Source organism: Dipodomys ordii, unplaced genomic scaffold, assembly GCF_000151885.1.
Source record: "Dipodomys ordii isolate 6190 unplaced genomic scaffold, Dord_2.0 Scaffold79, whole genome shotgun sequence".
In the NCBI taxonomy this organism is placed as follows: domain Eukaryota; kingdom Metazoa; phylum Chordata; class Mammalia; order Rodentia; family Heteromyidae; genus Dipodomys; species Dipodomys ordii.
In genome coordinates, this window is record NW_012267295.1 from 7561617 (window position 1) to 7572769 (window position 11153).

At 43.3% G+C, this 11153-nt stretch overlaps 1 protein-coding gene across 1 annotated transcript in view; it reads right to left on the bottom strand.

Annotated features, from left to right (window-relative positions):
- LOC105992020 (periodic tryptophan protein 1 homolog) overlaps window positions 1-9775 on the bottom strand; it is a gene marked incomplete at its 5' end in the record, with an annotated part of 31614 nt that extends 21839 nt beyond the window's left edge. The window contains 5 exons of the mRNA XM_013024816.1: window positions 5401-5462; window positions 6376-6506; window positions 8184-8294; window positions 9479-9575; window positions 9677-9775. Coding sequence (XP_012880270.1) covers window positions 5401-5462; window positions 6376-6506; window positions 8184-8294; window positions 9479-9575; window positions 9677-9775 — 500 coding nt within the window. The remainder of the gene's footprint in view (window positions 1-5400; window positions 5463-6375; window positions 6507-8183; window positions 8295-9478; window positions 9576-9676) is intronic.
- Window positions 9776-11153: the final 1378 nt, after the last annotated feature.

An 11153-nucleotide genomic window follows, 5' to 3' on the forward strand; every position in this document is an offset into this window, starting at 1 on the left:
TTCTTTTTGCTTATGTGGTGCTGAGGAATCGAACCCAGGGCCTCAGGCATGCAAGGCAAGCGCTCTACCACTAAGCTACCTTCCCAGCCCACTTGCTGAGGCTTTGAGACAGGACAAACATCAAGATCAGTTTGTAGCAAGAATGGGGACAAAACCACTATGAAAGATAGCTAGCTATTTTGGGAAAATTTACATTTTTATTATGGATGAACAGCTGGCAACTTTTTTTTTTTTTGCCAGTCCTGGGGCTTGAATTCAGGGCCTGGGCACTGTCCCTGAGCCTTGCTGTGCTCAAGGCTAGCACTCTACCAGTTGAGCTACAGCATAACTTCTGGCTTTTTCTGTTTATGTGGTACTGAGGAATTGAACCCAGGGCTTCAAACATGCTAGGCAAGCACTCTACTACTAAGACATACTTCCAGCCCTGGCAACTCTGTTCTTTTATTCTGCCTAGGTTGTTTCTTCACGGTGGAGTAATATCTAATATATGTGTGTGTGTGTGTGTGTGTGTGTGTGTGAGTCAAGGGGCTTGAACTCTGGGCCTGGGCACTGTCCCTCAGTTCTTCAGCTCAAAGCAAGCACTCTACCACTTGAGCCACAACGCCACTTCTAGTTTTCTGGTTGTTTATTGGCGTTAAGAGTCTCCCAGCCTTTCCTGCTCAGGCTGGCTTTGAACCATGATCCTCAGATTTCAAACTCCTGAGTAGCTGGGATTACAGGTGTGAGCCACCAGTGCCCAGCTATCCTAGTATATTTTTTAGAATTACTAACATTAAAGACTTTTATTGTGACAATTTCATCTTTGTGTATAGTCTATACCAGTATCTCGAAGTGTTTCATGATTTTCTCTATTAAGCTCAGTTTTAGGTTTTATATTTAGGGTCTTTGACCCATTTTTTTGTACACAATGAGTGATGAGAGTTGTTTCAATCTTCTACATGTCGTATTCTTTCCCCAGCATCATTTGTTTAAGAGATAGTCCTGTTCTTTGTTCAGCCTGTTTTTGGAACTCAAGTGCCAGTTGGCTGTCAATGTGTTTATTTCTGTACTCTGTTCCACTGGTCTGTGTATATCTTTATGATATTACTGTTATGATATGCTGTTTTGGGGTTTCTCTTGTTTTGCAGTATATGCTAAAATCAGGTATTGTAATGCTTCCCCCCCCTTTTTTTTGGCTTAAGACTGTGTTGGCTATTTGGGGTCTTTTGTGCACATATGCAAAGTTTTGTTTTTTCCTTTTTCTGTAAAGAATGTAATTGGTATTTGGATAAGGACTATTTTATCTTAGATTGACTTGAGCAATATGGACACCTTAATATTAATTTTTCCAGTCCATAAACACAGGCATCTGTACTTGTTTTTTCCCTGCCAGTCTTGGGGCTTGAACTCAGGGCCTGGGCACTGTCTGTCCCTGAGCTTCTTTTGCTCAAGGCTAGCACTCTACCACTTGAACCACAGGGCCACTTGCAGCTTTTTCTGTTATATGGTCTGAGGAACTGAGCCGGGGCTTCCCACATGCTAGGCAAGCAAGCGCCTCTATCAAGCCACATTCCCAGCCCATCTATATTTCTTAATGTTTTCAATTCTTTTGCATCAGTGTTTGATAATTTGCATTATGGAAGTCTAGGTATTGTATTTGTGTATGCCTGTTGTGTGGGGGATGGCTTTCATTTCTTTCTGAACCAAGTCTGGTGTAGAAAAGCTTTGAACTTTTGTATGCTGTAGTCTTTTGTGTTTTTAGATTTCTATGTAGTGAAAACGTGCAAACAAGCATAATGGCTTCATTTTCCACTTGTATGCCTTTTTTTCTTGCCTAACTGCTTTGGCTACTATTTCTAGTAACATATTGAATAAGACTGGTAAGAATGGACAATTGTCTTGCTCCTGATTTTAAGAGGCAATGTTTTCTTCTCCTGTTCAGTATGATAGTGGGTGTAGTTCTGTAGAGCTTTTATTTATACCGAGGAATGATCCTTCTATATGTTTGTTCACAGCATTTATCATAAAGGAATACTGAATTTTATCAAGTGGAGTCTCTGCATCTGAGATGTTTATCCTCCATTCTATTTATGTGCCGTATCATTTATTGATTAGCCTGGAATGAAAACATTGAGGATAGGCATCAGGTGCCAGTGGCTCATGTATATGATCCTAGCTACTCAGGTGGCTAAGATCTGTAGACCAGTTTGAAGCCTGACAAGGCAGAAAGTCCATGAGACTATCTCCAATTTATTACCATAAAACCAGGAATGTAGCTGAAGCTCAAGTGGTAGAGTGCTCCTCTCCTTGACCTGAAGAGCTGAGGGACAGCATCCAGGCCCAGAGTTCAAGCCCCACAACTGAAAAAAAAAAAAAAAACATGCTTTTCCTCTCAAAAATTCTATAGGCGCCAGGTGCTGGTGGCTCACGCCTGTAATCCTAGCTACTAAGGAGCCTAAGATCTGAGGATCATGGTTCAAAGCCAGCCTGGGCAGAAAAGTCTGTGAGACTCTGATGATCTCCAATAAACCACTAGAAAACCAGAAGTGGCGCTTTGGCTCAAGTGGTAGAGCGCTCGCCTTGAGCTGCAGAGCGTAGGGACAGCGCCCAAGCCGAGTTCAAGCCCCACAACTAACAGAAAAGAAAAAAAATTCTACAGGCATGTGTGGTAGTGTGCACCTATAATCCCAGCTTCTCAGTACTGCGGTACTCAGTGCCTTACAGGTGGCTGACATAGGCACACTGGAGCCCAATCCAAAAGCATTTTAGGCAACATGACAAGCCCCTCCCTTGTTCAAATTTATTTCCTCTAAGTTATTATGTATTTTACAAACCTGGAGTTCCTGTGACAGAGGAATTCGTTTTATTGGTGTTTTCAAGAAATCCAACAAGCCCGCTATACACCACCCAGGTGAAGGCAGGCACAAAGACGAGCTCCATACTGCCACGCTCCCCCACAGAGGAACATGAGGCAGTACCTCTTCCTGTACCTCTGCTTGGCTGGAGGTACAAATGGCACATGTTCAGGCCAGCTCCAAGGTAAGCCAATGAGAACATCCTATGATCTTCACTAAGACTCCATTGGTGTTTCTGAGCTCCTGTTCCCAAAAGGACCACTAATCGACGAGCTTCGCGAACTACCGAGAACAAGCCTCTCACGCCGTCCAAATGCTTCATTTACTAAAAACAAGCAAGCAGTTAAGAAACTACAGCTCAAGAAATCAAGTCTGTACATCATAAGAGACAAGTTTCTTTACTCTGGAGTAGAAACTTTGTTATGAAAATGTATTTAAGAAACACTGCAAATGAGATAGTAACCAGCTTAGAACTCCAAATTAATGTGCTAAAGTCAAGCAATTTTTAAATGGTCTTCCCCCTTCCCCCCTAGTCCTGGGCTTAAACTCTGAGCCTGGGCTCTATCCCTCAGCATTTCAGCTCAAGGCTAACGTTCTACTGCTTGAGCCACAGCACTACTTCTGGCTTTTTCTGCTCATGTGGTGCTGAGGAACCTAGGGCCTCATGCATGCAAGGCAAGTGCTGCTCTACCACTGAGCCACCTTCCCAGCCCTCGACTTTTTTTTTCTTCTTCCTGTACACTCCTCTAACTTCCCTGGAAGTAGCTAATCTACCTTGGTTAACAGGTGTTCCGTCCCTTAGAGACACTGCCTTCCCATTCTATTTCAGGTTGTTTTCTCTCTCTCTCTCCTCTGTATTGTAACTACATAGAACTTTGTGGATTTAGGATCTTTCATATAAATTCAAGCCAGAGTAACCCAGAGAAACCTCCTTGTTCCTTATAGGAGGGAGGATACAGGAACCATACAGTGGGGGCATATTAGACTGTTTATAAGACATAGCAGACTACCTCAAGATAATAAAGCAGCAGCCACATCTTCTAAGGGGAAGACACTGGCCACCTGGGAAAGCAATCTTGAAGAAAGCAGTTGGGAAAGGGGCACACTTATGTATTCTGGTAACTAGCAAGGGGAGGGCTCTTTTTTGAGTACAGAACATTTTCTTCCGTCTTCCCAGGAAACCTTTCAATTTAAAAGACTTTAGGGAGGGAATGTGGTTCAGTAGTAGAGTGCTTGTCTAGCATGCATGAAGCCTGGGGTTCGATTCCTCAGTACCACATACACAGAAAAAGCCAGAAGTGGTGCTGTGGTTCAAGTGGTAGAGTGCTGGCTTTGAGCAAAAGAAGCCTAGGCCCTGAGTTCAAGTACCAGGACTGGCAAAAAATAAATAAATAAAAATAAATAAAACACTTAAAAAAATTACATAAACTTGGGGCTGGAAAGGTGACTCAGTGGTAGAGCGCTTGCCTTGCATGCCTCAGGCCCTGGGTTCGATTCCTCAGCACCACATAAGCAAAAAAAAAAAAAGCCGGAAGTGGCGCTGTGGCTCAAGTGGTAGAGCGCTAGCCTTGAGCTGAAGAGCTGAGGGACAGTGCCCAGGCCAAGAGTTCAGGCACCACGACCGGACCCCCCCCCCCCAAAAAAAATAAAAACACATTTTTGTGTGCCAGTGGCTCGCGCCTGTAATCCTAAGTACTGAGGAGGCAGACATGTGAAGATTGAAATTCAAAGCCAGCTGAGGCAGGAAAATCTAGGAGATTCTTTTCTCCAAGTAACCACTCAAGGCAAGCCTTGAGTGAAAAAAGCCCAGGGATAGTACCTAGGCCCTGAGCTCAAACCCCACAACTGACCAAAAACAAACAAACAAAACAAAAACAAGCCCCAAAACCTTTTCTAAGCTTTGCAGTAACCACCAGAAGACAGGAAAGCAGTGTGAGCTGTCTGCGCATCCACACTCACAGCAGTGTTATCCTCAACATCCCAAAAGCAGACGCAACTCCAGTGGCTACTGACGGACAAACTGTGGTATATGCATTCAAAGAGAATTAGGTCTGACATACAGACTGCAGATGAACCCTGAAAAATGGTGGCTGCCAGGGCTGGGAGGAAGGGAAGGTGAAGAGTCAGTGTCTTCAGTGATTCAGGGGCTGCTCCAGTCTGGGAACATCTGGGGATGGTGGTGGGGACAGCTGCACTATGATGTGAGCATACGGAAAGTTACTAAACTGAAAAGTTGGTGCAAAGGGAATGCCATGTGTATTTCTACACAATGTATAGGGGCGGGGGAGAGGACATGGATGAGATTTGGAAACAAAGGAAAGTGAGAAAGATCTGGAAGAACCAGTGCTGTTGTACCACTGGCGCTGGGTGCTTGCTGTCTCTCTAAGTGGAGAAGTGGAGGCCATGTGTGCAGACTGGTATCGAGCTCCTGGGTGATGTGGAGATGGAGATGTTGCTTCAAGCAGCGAGGAAGTGGGGGAAAGAAGAAAGGTACACAGCATGGAAGCAGACAGGCAGGAACACGATACAATGGTTTTCCAATCATCCAAATGTCGTTCCTCTTTACCTGATTAGCTTGTTCCATGAAAGGTCGAGGACAGCATCCGTATGCCCTTCCGCAGAGGAGCTCTGCAATGATTGCTTTAATTACTTTTTTAATTGTGATTGTTAAATTTGCAAGACTCATTAAACTCTAGGCTTAATGCTTTGCTCTAATATACTCTGCTGCAGAAGTAAAGAAATACTCTTTTATATTAGGTAACTACAATAAATATTCTTTTTAGGGAAGAAATTAAACCATCTCTTGAACTTGCTGCTAATCTTACAAATATTAATATTGCTCCCACCTCCTGCAAAACCTAATAATTTAAGAATTATAGGAATGGATACAAGGAGCTAGAATTGTGGCTCTAGTGGGAGAGTATTTGCCTAGCAAGCACAAAGCCTTCAGTTCAAACCCCAGTGCTGACAAGAAGAAAAAAAAGAGGGAATACATGGAATATTTAGAATTCAACACAGAAAAGGCTAAATAGAAACTTTTGTTTTTCAAAATTTCAAAGCTAGTATATCAGTTTTGAGGAAAGATTAGAACTGGACATACCAACAGAGGTTTATGTAGTCATAAGTAAATTTTCTTCAAATTGGTTCTTTTGAAAGTAGAAATTACAGGGGGCTGGGAAGGCGGCTCAGTGGTAGAGTGCTTGCCTTGCATGCATGAGGCCCTGGGTTTGATTCCTCAGCACCACATAAGCAAAAAGAAAAAAAGCCGGAAGTGGCGCTGTGGCTCAAGTGGTAGAGCGCTAGCCTTGAGCTGAAGAGAGAGCTGAGGGACAGCGCCCAGGCCCAGAGGTCAGGCCCCATGACCGGACCCCTCCCCCCCCAAACAAAAAGAAAAAAAAAGAAAGTAGAAATTACAATGACATCATAACTACCTGTCCTGTTACACCAAGATCATCTGACTGGGAAATCTATGTTCTCTCAACCTCCCTGCTCCAATACACTATCCACTTGTGTTTAGGGTTTAAATACTGAACTTGTTTACCTTCTTTCCTTTCTTCTTCTTCTTTTTCGAAAGCTTCTTTCCAAGCGTGAAGACTGGCTCTAAAGAGTCCACAATATCCAGGTCCCACACCTCAATGACAGGGGTCATGTTTCCCACAGCAATGTAGTTTCCTGCAGGAAGAACAGTGTGCTGTGATTACACAGAGTAAAACCAAACTAACTTATTGTAGGCTGAGTGATGGCTTAGAGAGGTGCTTCTCAGGCTTGTAAATCTATCATTTTAAGATTCTCTTTCAGGTAATTTTAAGGGGACTCAAGTCTGCATTTTTCATCAGTAACTAGTGATGCAATGTTATGCTGCTGATTTCAGAGTCACAATTCAACTTGACTAACAACAGCCCAATCTCTTGGCTTCAATTATGAGAACTACTGCTACCTATATACCCACCTTCTTCTTCCTTCTCCAGCTTTTGTGAGGATGAGGATCCAAGGGTGAACATGAATAGTGTTCAAGACATAAGAAGTCGGTGAACAAGACATAAGATGTCAGAATTATCAGTGTTTGCCTTTATTCAAAACTATAGACTGGGCAAGATAAGGCTAAAGTGACTAACACGAGAATCTAGTTATTTTGAACAAGCCTCTCCATTTCTATTCTATCTTAAATTTTCTAAGACAAGTTATTACATTATACTCAGTTGGATTCCAGATGTCAGTGGTTCACGCCTATAATCCAAGCTACTCAAGAGGCTGAGATTGGACGTTCAAAGCCAGCCCAAGCAGAAAAGTCTGTGAGAGTCTATCTCCAATGAATCAGCAAAATGCTAGGCTGCAGGTGTGGCACTCTACCATTTGAGCCACAAGTTCAGGTCTTGAGTTCAAGATCTGAAACCTGTAAAAACAAAACAGAAGCTGGGCGCCTCATGCCTGTAATCCTAGCTACTCAGGAGGCTGAGATCTGAGGATCTCGATTCAAAGCCAGCCTGGACAAGGAAAGCCTGTGAGACTCTTATCTCCAATAAACCACCCAGAAAACTGGAAGTGGTGCTGTGGCTCAAGTGGTAGAGCACTCACTCGCCTTGAGCTGAGGGACAGTGCCCAGACCCAGAGTTCAAGCCTCACGACTGACCAAAAAAAAAAAAAAAAAAGTCATAATGTTGTGCTACTTTAAACTGTTTGTATGGGACCCTTAGAGTACTACAGTCCAAAAACTTCCATGTCTTGTTCTCAGCCTTCAATGGAGCAGCTACTCTTAGCCAGTCTGAAGTCTGGGGATACCCAAACACAGACCCTGAATAATTAAGTGATGGTGTTGGTAACAACCTAACGATTGAAAGCATGACTCAAAGGTAGAGGGCCAGCCTACCAAATGCAGAGCCCTGAGTTCAAGCCTCAGTATCATCATTAGGGGTGGAAAAAAAGTAGACAAAACTATAGAACTAAAACTTCAGAAAAGTGATAATTTCTTTATAAATACTGGCAACAATTCTGAATATGCTTATATAAAACACAAAATTTATATAAATTAAGAAAACTCTATAGCTCATGCCTGTAATTTTAGCTAGTCAGGAGGCTGAGATTTGCTGATCAACGTTCAAAGCCAGCCTTGACAGGAAAGTCCATGAGATTCTCATCTACTATTAGCTAACATAAGAAATGGAAGCAGAGGTGTGGTTCAAGAGTAATAAAAGGAACAGTGCACAGCCTCTGAATTCAAACCCCGCACACGCGCGCGCACGTGCACACGCACACGCACGCACACACACACACACAACACACACACACGCTCACACACTCATTCACTCCATAGACTAGAAACAATTTTGCAACTTCAAGTTTTCCAATTACCTGTAGAATCATCTGGGCTAGGATCAAAATTCAGCCACTCCACACTAAGAGGATATGCAGACAGGAGAATGTCATGGTGTACATAGAAAGAGTCTTCGTCTTGGTTATAAACTGTAATGATTGGTGAAAAAGAATTCATATTTAGAAATGGAAGAGCTAATCAAAACGTATTGTTAACAGTCTTCAAAGTTAATTAAAAACCAACCATGTAAAAGAAACTCCGGAGGCACTGGGTTTCGAGCCAACACTTCCTGAAGTGGGGACTGGGGCCCAAAAGAGAACTGGGGCCTTCTGTGTTCAAGTATTATGAAGAAAAGGGGCTACTCTGCAAAGGGGAAGCATTTGAAATGACCGGAAAAGCAGGAAAAATCCTGTGTGTCCAGGACAATCTTAACCTTGGCAAACACGTTTACATAATAAAAAGCCGTTTAACTGTATATATCTAAGGGGTCTATTGCCATGGTAAAAAACAGACTAGTTGGGCATGGTGGCTCGAGCTTGTAATTCTCGCTAGCTGAGAGGTAAGAGATGGGGATAAGGTTCCAAGGCCAGCCATCGGGAAAAAAAGTTTGAAACATTCCATCTCAACTCATGTCTGGGCATGGTGGCACACGCCTATTACCCAGAGGTAACAAGTAAGCACAATGGCTGGACGTAGTTTGTCTTCCTCAGCCCATGTGAAGCATGAGTAGGAGGACTGAAGCCCAGGCTGGCCTGGGAATAAAGGGAGACCCAACTTTGAAAATAACCAGTGGAGGGCTGGGAAGGTGGCTCAGTGGTAGAGCGCTTGCCTTGCATGCATGAGGCCCTGGGTTCGATTCCTCAGCACCACATAAGCAAAAAGAAAAAAGCCGGAAGTGGCGCTGTGGCTCAAGAGGTAGAGCGCTAGCCTTGAGCTGAAGAGCTGAGGGACAGCGCCCGGACCCAGAGTTCAGGCCCCACGACCGGATCCCCCTCCCCCCCCCAAAAAAAAAAGAAAAAAAAGAAAATAACCAATGGAAAAGGGTATGGATCAAGTAGTAGAGCACCTGCCTAGCAAGTACAAAGCTCTGAGTTCAAGCTTGCCAAAAAAAGATCTCAGACTTTACATGTCCAGCCAAAACAAGAAAACACAATCTCAGATTTGATGTGCCCAGAGCAATAACCAGAAAAGGACAGTTGTGTAACATTAACTGTATAACCAACTGACCCAGGGAAAGGCAGGATCTAGCACCTAAAATGTCTGAACAGCAACCACTGCAATTACGTTACCATCACTTAGAAAGCCTTCTGGTAGGGGACTTAATTTTACTTACCATGAACCTCTAAATTGCACTGTTCCTGTTCAGCTCGGCCACAAACTATGAGGTTATCACTGGGCTTAATCAAGAAATCATCACGTTCATATTGTTCCTAAGGAGGTAGGAAAAAAAAGTCATTAGCTAGAGACAGAGGTCAAATATGGTTCATCCAACACGTAAGGGAGTAATTAGAAAAGCAACATGAACATTTACCGTGTCTTTCAGGGTGACATAAGGATCTTGATCATTACTTCCATAGACTGTAAGACCCATGAGAGATTCACCAAGAGTCTCAGCATCTATGATAAGATTTCATCAATCAAAATGAGTAAAATGGTCATCTTGACAAAAATATTTCCAAGCCCGTCTTTGGACTTAGAGCAACTATCTAATTCATAACTAACTGCACCATTGATAGCTGGGAAAGAAAGTAGTGAGCAGATTTAAGAGCCATTCTATTTGACCTTTGGAATGCATTTCTGTCAGTCTCAGAAGTTACAATGCTCCAATGAAAGAATAAAGGCTTTTTTAGAAAATATGAGTAACTGCTCAGATTCTCTAGCTTTTTCCAGGCAATCATGACTCAAGGTTCTCTAGAGAAAAGTCCAGAAACCCTAAAATCAGTAAAATAAATAAGGGGCGCATGGTCAAAATTGAGAAATGATGGGTTTCACAAGGTTGACCAGAATGCTTTATTCCAAGTGTTGACAGAACTGCTGATATATTAATGAGCCATATGGATCTAAGAGAGAATGCTGTACACTCTCTTTACTTCCCCTAGTGAACAGCATACTTGGATTTACCCTCACTCGCTCTCCAGAAACCCCTGGACAGCTTCCCTTCCAGTCAGTGAGGTGAGCCTGATTCTTTTTTTTTTTTTTTGGTCCGGTCGTGGGGCCTGAACTCTGGGCCTGGGCACTGTCCCTCAGCTCTTCAGCTCAAGGCTAGCGCTCTACCACTTGAGCCACAGCGCCACTTCTGGCTTTTTTCTTTTTGTTTATGTGGTGCTGAGGAATCGAACCCAGGGCCTTGAGCATGCAAGGCAAGAGCTCTACCACTGAGCCACCTTTCCAGCCCAGAGCCTGATTCTTTTGATGTGGGCTATCTTTATAATGAGCTAATGTTCTCCAAGTCATTTCTGGTTTTCTAAGCCGAGAACTGCTGATTCTATCAAAGGAGTTGCACCAGGTCCCAAAGATGTATAGAGTAACTGGGATTTGGAAGTTATATGAATACCTTCTTTAACATGTTCTCAAGTGCCAAGACTGAATACCTATTTCTCAACCTGAATAATTATTTCTTTTGGGTGGCATTGATAGAAGACCACAAAGCAAGTTCACCCAGTGTTTGCCATCCCCTTTCCCAAAGGACAATACAGTTGTATATATCTTCTTGGCTTATTTTATTTCTTCTAAGACTTTCTTCTAGACTTCTTCCTTTCCTTTTTACCTCCCTTTCCTCTTCCCACCTGAACTGTCTTTTTCTTTTTGCCAATCCTGGGGCTTGAACTCAGGGCCTGGACACTGTCCCTGAGCTTCTTTTGCTCAAGGCTAGCACTCTACCATTTGAGCTACAGTGCCACTTCTGGCCTTTTCTGTTTATGTGGTACTGAGGAATCAAACCCAGGGCTTCCTGCATGCTGGGAAAGCACTCGACCACTAAGCCACATTCCAAGCCTTTGGAATTCTCT